General features: G+C 42.8%; 1 protein-coding gene across 11 annotated transcripts in view; it reads left to right on the top strand.

The window, feature by feature from the left end:
* The window catches only part of LOC110520150 (dedicator of cytokinesis protein 9), a 122,427-nt gene that overhangs the window by 58,497 nt on the left and 47,867 nt on the right, over positions 1-16,063 (top strand). For all 11 annotated transcript variants that reach the window (XM_036974520.1, XM_036974525.1, XM_036974532.1 and 8 more), the window contains exons 2-3: positions 3,234-3,350; positions 13,599-13,688. In XM_036974520.1, coding sequence (XP_036830415.1) covers positions 3,234-3,350; positions 13,599-13,688 — 207 coding nt within the window. The remainder of the gene's footprint in view (positions 1-3,233; positions 3,351-13,598; positions 13,689-16,063) is intronic.

Genomic DNA, 16,063 nt, shown 5'->3' with positions numbered 1-16,063 from the left:
ATGGAGGCCACTACATTCGTGGGGACCTTCAATGCTGCAGAAATTCTGTGACACCCTTCCCCAGATCTGTGCCTTGACACAATCCTGTCTCTGAGCTCTATGGACAATTCCAACCATGGTTTGGTTTTTGCTCTGACATGCACTGTCAACTGTGTGACCTTATATGGACAGGTGTGTGCCTTTCCAAATCATGTCCAAATAATTGAATTTACCACAGGTGGACTCAAATTAAGTTGTAGAAACCTCTCCCTAGGATGATAAATGGAAACAGGATGCACCTGAACTCAATTTCGAGTCTCATAACAAAGGGTCTGAATACTTATGTAAATACATTTGCAAACATTTCTAAAAACCTGCTTTTGCTTTGTCATTAGGAAGTATTGTGTGTAGATTGATGAGGAAAACATTAGAATCCATTTCAGAATAAGGCTGTAACGTAACAAAACGTGGAAAAAGGGAAGAGGTCTGAATACTTTCCGAATGCACTCTACATGGTCCGAACTGATTTTCATGTTGGATGAGGACTTGTGGGGTGGTAAAGTGATATCGTTACAGTAGTTCTGATATTGATAAAGTAGCACATGTGTACTTGTTCTCTTCAAATCAATGTACTGAACGCAACAAGCTTGTATGTTTTTATTCCTAGTGAGTATATTGTTAGCGACTGTAGGCTGATGGTTGACTTACTGTTGTAAAATCAGGCAGCAGTCACCTGAAACCCCCCCCCCCCCCCCCCCCCCCCCCCAGGTGTGTCCTACCCAGAGGGTGTGTGGGAAAATCCCTGTAATGATGTTCCAACAGTATTAGCCCACCTTTTGGGCTAATAGTGTACCCCTGTACAGTGAACATAACTGTCAATGAACAGTCACTGACTTAGAGGCGGGTTTGGTTCTGAAAGAATGCAGCAGGCGATGAACAGGTTAATATCTGGGTTCAGGAGAGGTAGCTCTTTGATGTTATATAGATAGGCTTGACAGTAGCTGTCTGACAGGTTACCTGTGTGTACTGTAGGTGTGGGGCCATACACACATCAGCGACTGTGCTCTGTGATCATAACGATGCGGAGTTATCAGCTGACAGAGGATGAACACACACACACAGGTAGTCTGTCGGACTGTTATCTCCTGTTAGTCTGTAATCACGCTGAGCTGTTCGGCTGTAATATCCTGACTCACCTGGCCTGTCTGCTTGAGTGCAGCGCGTGACTTCCGACCTCATTCCTCCCCCTTATCTCAGTGTGTCAGAGTGTGAGTGTGTGTGCCCATGCCTTTCGTGTGACACCTCTCTGCAGGTATGTTTGGGCACTTTTGTGTGCGTGACATGTTCTTCGGAGTACGTGTGTGCGTGACATGTTCTTCGGAGTACGTGTGTGCATTCATGCGTGCGTAAGCCGTCGTCGCTCCTTCGAACTGAAGAATGTCTGATGATCCCTCACAGGCTGTTAGCAGCCAAGAAGGAACCCTCCTCCTCACTGTCTTGCACTGATCCTCTGAACTGTGACACGAACACGGATCTCACCAGTCAACGTTGATAGGTGCTGGCTGTGTTATTAGCATGGCCGCTAGAAACGCATCTTTAAAACTGGTCCATTTCCAAGACTCTCCCTCTGAGATCATACTTCGTATTATCAGGCCCAGATGTTGACGCAACAAGTAAACTGTACTGGAGCTCAACCCCAAGACCTGGCTAGCAACACGCTTCACTTCACACCTCACTATCTCTCTGAGATAAACACCACCGGCTTCAGAGTTGTAGTGGAGCTGTTGAGCGCGTTGAGGCATGGGCATGGCAAGTGTTCTGTGTCTCTATGGCCACTGTGTTCTTACTGCTTGATGAGGGGAGATCTGACTTGTGTCGTATACCCTACTGTGACGTAGCCTACCACGAATTGAACAGAATCATATGTCACCTCTGTTTCGGTTATTCAGATAGTTCAGTGGACCTTTTTCATTTGAACTAATGGATGTGGTTTGTAGCTTATGTAATTATTCAACTGCCTGTTGTGGTACAACTTGTCCAAGCAGAAGACGTTACGTGAGACAAAGGCTACAGTTCCTTTCCTCTGGAATGAAATCAACATTCCTATCTGCGCAAGGCATTGTGTTGACATGAGCAACAATGCTGTTTTCAAAATACCTGAAAGTCGATTTGTACAGCGTTCCGATATTTTAGCTAACTGTAATCGTATCAATCATAAAGCCAGATGGGTTGGAAGGGGACGTCCAAAGATTCATATTTGAGATCACGGCATTCTGTGTACGCAAGATAACAATGCTCCTACTTGTGGTGTTGCGTTGTAGCTCCTCAGTGACGGGACAGAGCTGTGTGCTAGCTGTCAGTGAGGTGAAGTCATAATGATCCTCCCATCTGTGAGCTCGGCTAGGCGGATGTATTCTATGTGGGAAGCTGCAGGCTGGAGCTCTCATAGGACCGTCATGGTTGGACTAACAGAGAGCATGTGTGAGGACAGGGCCCAGCCAGCTACAGATTCTCTGAGCACAACTTACAATATTGACTGCGTCCCAACAGTAGACTACTTTTGACCAGGGCCCTCTGTTGATTTCAGCTCAGAAGTGACAATCTGACTCAGCCATGTTTTATGTTGTGTGTTAGATCTGAGAGTTTCCTCCTTAAAACAAAGATATCCACTTTTTTTCATAGCAGTCCTCTGGTCAACACCGGACCAGCGTTTTAACGTTGATAGGGCTACCTAGTGTATGCCTCACAGAGTGAGGAAATCCTACTCTGCTATGGCAAAGTGATGTTATTACATCTGGTGCATTGAGATGCTGTGCTCTGTCAAATCAGGCCGTTGAGGCTTTGGAGAGCACTACACTGACATCACTTACTCCACATTTCCCCCATACCTAGGTTAAATGAGCCCACTTTCCACATGCACAATAGTTTCCACTTTTAGTGCTCCTTGGGTTTGACTGAGTCTCTCTGAAGGTGAGCTGTCACCACTCAAACAGAGAGAGAGCGAGAGAGAGACTTTCCTTCGATTTAGAAGGAATGCTTTAAATAGTCTCTGGGGTGACTTAAGTCCTCCGACTGACTGTCTAGATATTCAGACAATATGGTGTTTTCCCTGGACTTATAATGTACTTCACGGCACTTTGCCTGTCTTTTTGATTTCCCAAATTACACTTCCCTGGTGAGGATGATGACATTGTTGTGTCTGAATAAATACCTGTATATTATTAACAGAGCATGTTTTGTTGTTTGTTCCCCAGGTGAAGCCCAAGGTGATTGAGCCGCTGGACTATGAGAGTGTGCTGGTCCAGAGGAAGACCCAGATTCTCAGTGATGTCCTCCGGGACATGCTGCAGTTCCCCCTGGAGGACTTCCAGGTGAGTCATCTCTGACCTGTCACTGATAGGCTCACAGACCACTGAGGTCTTGAGCACTCTGGAACAGGTTTTCATATGTACTTTGCTCTGTTCATCTTTCCCTCGATCCTGACTAGCCTCCCAGTCCCTGCCGCTGAAAAACAGAGCTGTAAAAAAAACATGGAAAAAGTTAATGGGCCAGAATACTTTAAGAATGCACTGTATATTATGTTCAACAAAAAATATGAATGTTTATTTTTTTCAATATTCGCATATTAAAAACTTCTTAGGGCTGCAATCCCGTTAACGGTATCGATATGACAACAGCCAGTGAAAGTGCAGGGCGCCAAATTCAAAACAACAGAAATCATGAGATCATAAAATTCCTCAAACATACATGTATCTTATACCGTTTTAAAGGTAATCTTGTTAATCCCACCACAGTGTCCGATTTCAAATAGGCTTTACAGCGAAAGCACCACAAACGATTATGTTAGGTCACCACCAACTCACAGAAAATTTCAGCCATTTTTCCAGCCAAAGAGAGGAGTCACAAAAAGCACAAATGAAGATAAAATGAATCACTAACCTTTGATGATCTTCATCAGATGACACTCATTATACTTCATGTTACACAATACATGCATGTTTTGTTTGATAAAGTTAATATTTATATACTAAAATCTCAGTATACATTGGCGCTCACTAGTTCCAAAAACATCCAGTGATATTGCAGAGAGCCACATAATTTTACAGAAATACTCAATTTAAATGTTATAAATGATAAATACAATTGTTAGACATGGAAATATAGATACAGTGCCAGATAAAGTATTCGGCCCCCTTGAACTTTGCGACCTTTTGCCACATTTCAGGCTTCAAACATGAAGATATAAAACTGTATTTTTTTGTGAAGAATCAACAACAAGTGGGACACAATCATGAAGTAGAACGACATTTATTGGATATTTCAAACTTTTTTAACAAATCAAAAACTGAAAAATTGGGCGTGCAAAATTATTCAGCCCCTTTCAGTGCAGCAAACTCTCTCCAGAAGTTCAGTGAGGATCTCTGAATGATCCAATGTTGATCTAAATGACTAATACAATCCACCTGTGTGTCAAGTCTCCGTATAAATGCACCTGCACTGTGATAGTCTCAGAGGTCCGTTAAAAGCGCAGAGAGCATCACGAAGAACAAGGAACACACCAGGCAGGTCCGAGATACTGTTGTGAAGAAGTTTAAAGCTGGATTTGGATACAAAAATATTTCCCAAGCTTTAAACATCCCAAGGAGCACTGTGCAAGCGATAATATTGAAATGGAAGGAGTATCAGACCACTGCAAATCTACCAAGACCTGGCCGTCCCTCTAAACTTTCAGCTCATACAAGGAGAAGACTGATCAGAGATGCAGCCAAGAGGCCCATGATCACTCTGGATGAACTGCAGAGATCTACAGCTGAGGTGGGAGACTCTGTCCATAGGACAACAATCAGTCGTATATTGCACAAATCTGGCCTTTATGGAAGAAAGCCATTTCTTAAAGATATCCATAAAAAGTGTCGTTTAAAGTTTGCCACAAACCACCTGGGAGACACACCAAACATGTGGAAGAAGGTGCTCTGGTCAGATGAAACCAAAATTGAACTTTTTGGCAACAATGCAAAACGTTATGTTTGGCGTAAAAGCAACACAGCTGAACACACCATCCCCACTGTCAAACATGGTGGTGGCAGCATCATGGTTTGGGCCTGCTTTTCTTCAGCAGGGACAGGGAAGATGGTTAAAATTGATGGGAAGATGGATGGAGCCAAATACAGGACCATTCTGGAAGAAAACCTGATGGAGTCTGCAAAAGACCTGAGACTGGGACGGAGATTTGTCTTCCAACAAGACAATGATCCAAAACATAAAGCAAAATCTACAATGGAATGGTTCAAAAATAAACATATCCAGGTGTTAGAATGGCCAAGTCAAAGTCCAGACCTGAATCCAATCGAGAATCTGTGGAAAGAACTGAAAACTGCTGTTCACAAATGCTCTCCATCCAACCTCACTGAGCTCGAGCTGTTTTGCATGGAGGATTGGGAAAAAATGTCAGTCTCTCGATGTGCAAAACTGATAGAGACATACCCCAAGCGACTTACAGCTGTAATCGCAGCAAAAGGTGGCGCTACAAAGTATTAACTTAAGGGGGCTGAATAATTTTGCACGCCCAATTTTTCAGTTTTTGATTTGTAGAAGCCTCATTCAAGTTTCTAAAGACTGTTGACATCTCGTGGAAGCCCTAGGAAGTGCAACATAGCCAATATCCCACTGTCTATTCAATAGGGGATGGGTTGAAAATCGACCAACCTCAGATTTCCCACTTCCTGTTTGGATTTCTTCTCAGGTTTTTGCCTGCCATATGAGTTATGTTATACTCAGACGTCATTCAAACAGTTTTATAAACTTCAGAGTGTTTTCTATCCAATACTACTAATAATATGCATATATTAGCAACTGGGACTGAGGAGCAGACCTTTTACTCTGGGCACCTTTCATCCAAGCTACTCAATACTGCCCCTCCAGCCATTAGAAGTTAATGTTAGAAAATTGGACTTATATTACAGGGCATGTGGTAAAGCTTTATTACATAAATATTTCCCTTGATGCACCAGGCTGTCATTGTAAATAAGAATTTGTCCTTAATTGACTCGTCTGGATAAATAAAGGTTAATAAAAAATACAGATGCATCATTATGGAGTCTTAAAGGAGGCCTGGGTAAGACTAAAATGTCCACAAATGTTCCAACTTCAATGAATTATTTCTCACTTGTGCTTTAAGATACAAATGTCTAATATGTGTCAATAATCCTTTCTCCAAAAGATCCTTTCTATCGATGACATTTGGTCAACAAAAAAATGATCCTGGTCCTGTTTTGTTCTAGTTTCGTGAGGAATCACCCAAGAATAGAATTAGCGAAATCATTGTAACAAACTATGTGTGGCTTGACAAGGACAGAAATGGAGTTGCCAAGAGCACAAACTGATCTGGGTCCAGGCTAAAATAGAATACCATGTGAGGAATTTGCTACTGGATAATGCTCCAGAATAGTTAGTGAGGTAAATGATCTGTCAAGTGTTGATAAGATCTTTATAGTTTCCATACCAGTGTACCATGTCAATAATTTCCATTATCTATTCATTGTTCATCTATCGACCTCAGTCATCTCTGCCTCCCACATGCATGTTTTGGATGTTATGTTTGTTGTTATTTCACGATATCTCAGTGCGGCCCAGCCAGGCCCATGTTGATTGTAGGGCGAGGTCCTCCACAGAGGCTTTTCTTCTGTTTACATCCATTCATACTGTAAAGTTCAGGGGTCATATGTTTTATTGGCTCATTCTGCCTCTGCTGTTGTGATAGAGTAAGGGTTATCTCTATCCCCGTTCAGCAGGACGTAGCCCCTGTCACCCTCTCAAACATTCCATCTCTACACAACACGTGACGCCCGGTGTGGAAACTATGAAATGGGAGTCTGGCCTGGCAGAAGCCCTTCAGGAAGTGAGAACACTTAGGCAGATGCTCTTAACAGCGGCAAGAAGGGACCCTTTTATATCCGCAGAATTTGACCCTTCCTCTGTCTCACGATCCAACTGATATTTTCCATTTTTTTATTGTCTTTTTCTCTCGTCTACTGAGAGGGTCCTTTGTTTCACAAGCCATAATGGTTTTTACATCTTTCATTAGAATATATATTTACAGTGGGGCAAAAAAGTATTTAGTCAGCCACCAATTGTGCAAGTTCTCCCACTTAAAAAGATGAGAGGCCTGTAATTTTCATCATAGGTACATTTCAACTATGACAAAATGAGGGGAAAAAATCCAGAAAATCACATTGTAGGATTTTTTATTTATTTATTTGCAAATTATGGTGGAAAATAAGTATTTGGTCACCTACAAACAAGCAATATTTCTGGCTCTCACAGACCTGTAACTTCTTCTTTAAGAGGCTCCTCTGTCCTCCACTCGTTACCTGTATTAATGGCACCTGTTTGAACAGTATAAAAGACACCTGTCTACAACCTCAAACAGCCACACTCCAAACTCCACTATGGCCAAGACCAAAGAGCTGTCAAAGGACACCAGAAACAAAATTGTAGACCTGCACCAGGCTGGGAAGACTGAATCTGCAATAGGTAAGCAGCTTGGTTTGAAGAAATCAACTGTGGGAGCAATTATTAAGAAACGGAAGACAAACAAGAACACTGATAATCTCCCTCGATCTGGGGCTCCACGCAAGATCTCAACCCGTGGGGTCAAAATGATCGCAAGAACGGTGAGCAAAAATCCCAGAACCACACGAGGGGACCTAGTGAATGACCTGCAGAGAGCTGCGACCAAAGTAACAAAGCCTACCATCAGTAACACACTACGCCGCCAGGGACTCAAATCCTGCAGTGCCAGACGTGTCCCCCTGCTTAAGCCAGTACATGTCCAGGCCAGTCTGAAGTTTGCTAGAGAGCATCTGGATGATTCAGAAGAAGATTGGGAGAATGTCATATGGTCAGATGAAACCAAAATATAACTTTTTGGTAAAAACTCAACTCGTCGTGTTTGGAGGACAAAGAATGCTCAGTTGCATCCAAAGAACACCATACCTATTGTGAAGCATGGGGGTGGAAACATCATGCTTTGGGGCTGTTTTTCTGCAAAGGGACCAGGACGACTGATCCGTGTAAAGGAAAGAATGAATGGGGCCATGTATCGTGAGATTTTGAGTGAAAAACTCCTTCCATCAGCAAGGGCATTGAAGATGAAACGTGGCTGGGTCTTTCAGCATGACAATGATCCCAAACACACCGCCCGGGCAACGAAAGAGTGGCTTCGTAAGAAGCATTTCAAGGTCCTGGAGTGGCCTAGCCAGTCTCCAGATCTCAACCCCATAGAAAATCTTTGGAGGGAGTTGAAAGTCCGTGTTGCCCAGCAACAGCCCCAAAACATCACTGCTCTAGAGGAGATCTGCATGGAGGAATTTGCCAAAATACCATCAACAGTGTGTGGAAACCTTGTGAAGACTTACAGAAAACGTTTGGCCTCTGTCATTGCCAACAAAGGGTATATAACAAAGTATTGAGAAACTTTTATTATTGACCAAATACTTATTATCCACCATAATTTGCAAATAAATTCATTAAAAATCCTACAATGTGACTTTCTGGATTTTTTTTCTAATTTTGTCTGTCATAGTTGAAGTGTACCTATGATGAAAATTACAGGCCTCTCATCTTTTTAAGTGGGAGAACTTGCACAATTGGTGCTGACTAAATACTTATTTTTTGCCCCACTGTATATATATCATTATATATATATATATATATATCATTATACATACATACATACATACATACATACATACATACATACATACATACATACATACATACAGTGGTGCAAAAAAGTAAAAAGTATTTAGAAATATATGATATAAAATATATGATATATATATGTGTTGGAGAATCAACCATTTTAAAGAAGGGTTCGATTTCCTAGATTTATTCAGCGTGTTCATTTTTTTTGTCTAATGGCTGTATTGCCAGAAAATAAGAATGCTTACTTATAGGCTCACAAGCTATCCAACTCCTCATTACGTTTACTACGTTACACTGCAATCGTGCCCTCGCTCTTTTTGAGAGAACCTCCTGGCCTGTCTTTGATGCTTCGCGATCAACCCAGTAAAAAACAAACAACCTCTGTATTGCATTTGCAAAAAGCTGTGAGGGAAAGGGAGCATTGTGGTGTGTGAGAGCTGGGCAGGAGACTGAGGCGGGGGGCAGGGGCTCTTGCCGGCTGGGTGTATGTGAAGGCCAGACAGCTGGACCACTCAACTTGGTGACACGGCCTTGACCAGCCGTGTCTGCTGTGCTCTCATGGTGCTCCAGAGGAACCCTCTGCTCTGGCCATGACATATGAGTACTGCATCCACTACAAGCGGTGCGTTGTGAGGGGAGCGACAGGTGATGATCCTGGAAGAAGAAAAACATTTGGGAAGACTGAGCCCCACATCTGTTTAGGTCACATGACGCTCTGAGATCTTCCTTACGCAAGTGGTTTTATCCGGTTGTATGTCAAGACCTTTCAATTGTGGGTATTCAGTGTTATAGGCAGAGAAGGGAGGTTTCTGATGCTATTAAAGTCCCAGGCTATGACTGTGTAGTGATAGCAGCCTATAAATCCAGTCCAGACCCGGCAGAGCTCATTTGACCACACTGCTAGTCTGTGGGCTGTTTTCGGCTGGTGTGTAAATCATTTTGTTGGCAGACACCGCCTCAGCTCAGGAACCGCTGTCAGGTTTCTCATGTCCTCTCTCTCCCCCCTCTGGATCCAAGGCCTCTCATTGGAGGTTGTTATCAAATTATATCTCAGAGAGAACAGGGACTTAACTGTTTAGGAAAATAAATTGTGAGATGGTGTTTACATTACCTCATCTGGATTTGATCAGACGGCGCTCGGCATTAGGAGAGCCAAGCACGTTTTGTCAACGTGTCTTCTTAGGGAATTTGTCTGGGATTACTGGGAAAGAGAGAGGAAGGGAATGGGAAGGGAACCTCCCTCCCTGCTTAAACTTGAGATGTACGCTGGTCATAAAGCCTGCGGATCAGGAAGAGCTCCAAACTGTCACTGGATTTACTCCCAGGAATGGCAAGGCACTTTCCTCTTCCTATTTCTCTCTATTTGAACGACTTCAGCATGGCAGGGTGGTTGTAATCAAATCTACGTATACCTTCAAGTTTCAGGATTCAAAGAGTTGAAGTTGTGAGGGAAACATGAGATGGGGAGAAGTCTAATGGTCATTTTTGAAAGAATATTATATTAAGTACAATTTGAATGGACTACAATGGGAGGTCATAGTCACAAACCACATGCCACTGTCCTCTCTTCCGCTGGCATACTGTTATGTTCCCCGGACTGTTTTTCTCTTTCTGTCGTCTGGCGGTCAAAGCAAGAGCGTAAAAGGTCTGGACTCTCTCTCTCTCTCTTTCTCTTCGCTCGCTCTCATATTTATATATTGTCACCTCTACCCATGTGCCCCCCCCCCCTCTCTTTCCATTTCCTGTGTACAGCAACCTCACGCGTTGAGCACCGACCAACATCGGACATCCACAGACGCTGTAATTTGCCCAGTCCGACCTGGCCTTGATTTCAACATCCACAGACGTCTGGACCAGTCTTAATTTGACCCATACATAGACGTCCATGATTGGTTCGGATTTGGTCCGGACCAGACCAGTTCCCTTACTGTTCAATAACACAAATAGATTTTTTTCAAACTCGAGGTGCCGTGTCATAGCTGACACCCCATTCTTTCTGCAGACATCTTTGAATCTTAATTTAGAGCAGATATGTAACACATATTTGGAAAACATGGTCATATAAACTGATTTTACCGAAATTCTGTTACCAAACATTGCATCTGCACAGTTCTTCCAGTAAATGTGTTTTTGTAAAAATGTTCAGTGTAAATTGTTAAAAGTGCATAGAGTTTGCAACAGAGTATGGTTTGTTAAACTTTGAAATCAATGGTTTTTGTTTGGCATATATTTTAAGGGAAAAATCTGATTCTCAGCGCCACTGTGCAATTGTCCTGTATCTCATGCTAGTCTTTTCACGAAAGATCTCCACTGTGCTCCATGGGGTTGTCACCAGTATCGTGATTCTATGATAGCATGAGCATTGGCAAAAGCAGACTGAACTCTTTGGTCCTTTAAAAACCTACTGTATGTAAAATATTGTGTGCAGTAGCTTGGAAAAGAGAAATGGGATTCTGGGTCACAACATAAGGCTGTTTGTTTCCAAAATGAGCAGGGTTTTCCTCAGGGAATCGAGGACACGACATGTTTTGTTTCTCTCCGAGTACCGCGATACTGGTATCGTGACAACCTTAGTGCTCCCCAGTGCTTCTTCTGGTCCACTTCATGATTCCCTCTGGACTCTTCTGGCTTACAAGCCTGTTTGTTTCTGCTGCTTAGATTATGGTGAGATTGTCATCTCCCAGCAGGAAACCTGGGCTAGAGAGAGGAAATGGAGGAGAGAACTCAGGTTCACAAATAGGACCTCTGCATTGTATTCCTGGAATGGAGCGCAGGGCTAGGCTGCACTAACACTAGGCAGTCTCAGAGAGAAGGCTATTCTATTTTAATTTTTTTTTATTTTACTAGATTACCTGTAGTTTTTCATGTTTGTCTGAAATTGTGTGTTGACTTGGTGCTGCCTATCTTGGCCAGGATGCTCTTGAAAAAGAGATTTCAAATCTCAATGAGCCATTCCTGGTTAAATAAAGGTTAAATAAGAAATGCTCAGCGTTAGTCAACTCGTCACATCAACCAGTCTCACTGCATTGATTGTCAATAAACCTCTACTGTAACAGCCACTGTATTTTTACCGATAAGTTACCTGTTCACCTCCAGGAGTTCCCTTTGAAATGCCCTGACTGTAACCTGGAGCCCTACTCCCCCACTGCCTTTAGGCTAGGTACCCGAATGGACCTCAGGCTCTATAACCAAGCCTGTGGAGTGCATAATAATATCCCATTGATTCCCAAGGGAGTCATTTCTGCAGAGAATTTGAGATAGAACATTTTCTCTTCTGTTGTGGTGCCGTTTTGTATCATTGTGCAATGATTAACCTTGGGGTGGTGAGGTTTGGTCTATGATTTCTATTCTCCATCCTTTGTTTGGGCATGGGGAGTAGAAAAAAAATGACGTCTGCACTAACCTGATTGGGCTTTTCATTTCACAGTCTGTGACTCAATTCAAGATTAATTGGAGAGCTGCTTTGCTCTGCATGCTGGAAAAAATCCTGACTGTGTCTGCTGAAGGCTAGAGATAATGACTAAAGCTATTGGTTAGGTTGCTCAGGAAAAGCTGCGTGAACAGGAGATTTACTGCTGTGTTGAATTGCTTACCTTACTCCTGCCCCATTTGCCTTGACCTATTCTTTACTGTAAGCCAGGTACCACAGTCACATTTCTGTCACGGTTCACCTTTGAACTGTGTCCAGTTTGGCTTTAGCATGATATGAGTTAAGTGGAGAAGGTTGAGGTTTGTTATTCTTCTCTGGTGTTTTTGCTGTAGTTTGTTTCTCTATCACTCATGTGGGGTAACTGTAATCTGCTGTGTCCCCTAGTGTTTATTTTCTGTTTCCCTTACTTTAAAGATGTAAAGTTGAAAGGTTTCTGCTAAAGGAATCACCACGGGGTAACATGCTAGAGAAGATAGGATTACAAAACCCTCTCTTTTAGTTTATTATCAAGGGGAATCTCCATTTAAGTGAGATATGTCAAACCGGTCTCAAAGGGGAGCTTAAAACTAGGTTACACTCCTAACTGGGATTTACATGTCCTATTAAGAATGAAGAACAACAGAAGGGAGCTCCAGCAGTATTTGCCTTTCATAAATCTGCCGACATATCAACATTACTGCTATCTAAAATGAGTCCCACATTTAGAGTAATTGATTCATAAAATATGTGTATTGGTCTTAGTTAAAGACGGTCTTTCTGAAAGTAAAATGGGTTCTGTGTAATTTTAAGAGTAGGTTAACCCGTTAGAGGCCTTGTGAATGGGAAATTAGGTTGAATGTGTGGATAGACAGGATATTGTAAACACTGAGTTCCAGGTTATTCTAGTGGTATTAAGTTGATACAGTCGATACCACTAGGGGTGTCTGTGGTGTATTTTCCCCTCCCATCACTAAACAACCACCATAAGCCTGCAGAGTGAAGGACATGACCCAAGAGGGTGCAGAAGGAGGTGGTATTAAGATGGTGTCCAACTCCTCAGGGAGGGAGCCCCATGGCTGGGCTGGGTGGCTGAGAGCCAGGCTAAGTCCCTGGGTGTGTCTGTCCATGGTTCCCTGGCCCAGCCTGGAGGTCAACAATGTAGCGTAGCATCACATCCTGACGCTGCCTACCTCTCTACCCTCCTGAAACCTCCACAGACCTGAGACTTTTCTCTGGCATGGAGTAATATTTGTAGGAGTGTTCAGGGAAATCATGTCCAGCTGAGACCACATACTGTAGTACTGAGAAAATATGATGTTAGCAGTCCTGTGTTGTCATTCCCAAAGGATATCTTGTATACTTTCATTTTTTCCTTTTTTTTTATTTATCTGTGGTGATTTATGGTTTTGAGTTCATTTTCACAGCATCACTCATCCAGTGTCATAATCTAGTCAGACCTTGTACTTGATTTAATTAGCTAAATAAAACTGTTTTCCATCCACAGATTGCGACTCAGAGGCGCCAAGGAAGAACTCTCTACCCCACAGTGCCTGAGAACGCCGTGAAGGAGGCGCAGAGTCTGTTTGTCCAGGAGGTAAGAACCCACAAGTGCAGTAACCCTGCAGGAATGAACCTTTGTGCAGAGAGAGCAGTGGTTTTATTGACAGTTGGATGTTGGCATTATGATGTGCCATTACGTGCTAGTGTACCCTACAGCCATATTAACCATAAGTACAGTTACCATAAATACAGACATTAGTGTCAGTCTTCAGCCTGCTTCTGGCCTGTCATTGATGTATATGGCAGCCTGCACAAGATCAATAGATATGGAAACACACTGGACTGCACACACTTTTAGTGTCTCTGATTTCCCCATTGTTTATAGAATGTGTCCAGCCAAACTGAACTTCCATTTCACCTAGCACATACTTTATGACACAATGGTGTTTTATTGTTCAGGACAGGCAGGAGTAGGAATTATGGGCCGTTACTGGACGCCATCCAGTCAACAGGAGTATTTTCATTCTCTTCAATAACATCTATTCAGGCCAGGAGACCAAAAAACTGATAAGCGAAATCCAGTTCCAAAGTAAATGGATGGTTCTTCTCCGGCTTCTGGTCTTCATCCTCTCAGAGCACTGTTTACACTAGTGCCTCCCTGTACCAAGCCTGGTAAATGCCTTCTGGTCTTCATCCTCTCAGAGCACTGTTTACACTAGTGTCTCCCTGTACCAAGCCTGGTAAATGCCTCCTGGTCTTCATCCTCTCAGAGCACTTGTTTACACTAGTGCCTCCCTGTACCAAGCCTGGTAAATGCCTTCTGGTCTTCATCCTCTCAGAGCACTTGTTTACACTAGTGCCTCCCTGTACCAAGCCTGGTAAATGCCTTCTGGTCTTCATCCTCTCAGAGCACTGTTTACACTAGTGCCTCCCTGTACCAAGCCTGGTAAATGCCTTCTGGTCTTCATCCTCTCAGAGCACTGTTTACACTAGTGCCTCCCTGTACCAAGCCTGGTAAATGCCTTCTGGTCTTCATCATCTCAGAGCACTGTTTACACTAGTGTCTCCCTGTACCAAGCCTGGTAAATGCCTTCTGGTCTTCATCCTCTCAGAGCACTGTTTACACTAGTGCCTCCCTGTACCAAGCCTGGTAAATGCCTTCTGCAACCACGTAGGGTTGTATCTTAAAATCAGATGTCAGCCTTACTGTACATTCTGTTCCCATACTGTACTTTACTTATAAATAAATGTTAAATTAAAAATAAGTCTGACATTTTAACATCTTGCTTAAACACACAATCTTCCACACACAGTATACCTGAGCTACACAATGGTTTAGTGTCATTGTGTCCCATGTGGCCAGTTGGACACTTGATGGACACTGCCCCCATTGTAGCACTGCTCGGCAAACCAGAGGCAACCGGCTGCTGACCCCTCAGGCCATGGGTCACAGATTAGGGAGTCCTGTCTTCAGTCATGAAGAAACACTTCCTTTTGGTTAAGTGCAATATGACATCAGCAGGACAGCTGCAGAGTACAACCCTCTCTCTTTTCCATTCCTCCACTGATCAGACTGACTTTCCGCAACTCAGGACTCCCTTGTCGAACTATTTCTTGTAAACTACACACCTCTCTGTATGAATACCATTCTGGATGTTCATATCAATCTGGAAGTTTTAACAGTGAACAGATGTGTCTCACCCAGACTGAGAGATATAGGAGTATACTCCCTCCCAGTTTGTACTGGGTTGATCTAACGCCTACTTGATGATCCTTTTATGTCTGGGGTGAAGTGTCATACTATGTGGATGGGAAATAAGAAAGTGTACTTTGTGTGGGGCTGTAGCATTCCTCCTGAAGTGCCCAGACATCACTGCTGGGCCATAATTAGGATTTATGCCATACTGCTCTAATCATCAAATATTTCCTTTTCTCGTTGGTAGATTTGACTCTCCCGAAAAACTCTACCATTTCCGTCTCAATATTTGTCTTCAAGGCAATTAGGATAATTACTGTAAATTGATATCTAGGATGTGAAATGAGACAAAGTAAGTCGGTGTTTCTTCATGTTACCGTCAAACACTTTTTAAATGTGTAAAGTCAGCAAGTAATTGTGTAGGCTGATGAGAGAGGGCTCTGTGGAACCATTTGTCTTTAATTCCAGATCCTGTGGAAGGCTTTAATTTCCACCAACTATCTGCTCAAGACGAGCATTCACTTTGATCCTTCTTCTTCCCCTTCCTTCCTTCAGATGTACTAATCTGATTTGAATAGGGAGCAAAGAATTCCCAGAATAAGGGCAGTTTCAGAAAGCCAATGCATTCAAAAAAAGGACTTCATATAGTACCTAAAACATGTTACTGTTGTTTCAGAAGGTATTCATACCCCACATTTTGTTGTTAAAGCCTGAATTAAAAACGGATTAAATATATATTTTATTTCTCACCCATCTAAACACAATACCCTATA

This window comes from Oncorhynchus mykiss, chromosome 3 (genome assembly GCF_013265735.2).
Source record: "Oncorhynchus mykiss isolate Arlee chromosome 3, USDA_OmykA_1.1, whole genome shotgun sequence".
NCBI lineage: Eukaryota > Metazoa > Chordata > Actinopteri > Salmoniformes > Salmonidae > Oncorhynchus > Oncorhynchus mykiss.
The sequence above is the reverse complement of the archived record's forward strand: the minus strand, read 5'-3'. Positions and strand labels throughout refer to the sequence as shown.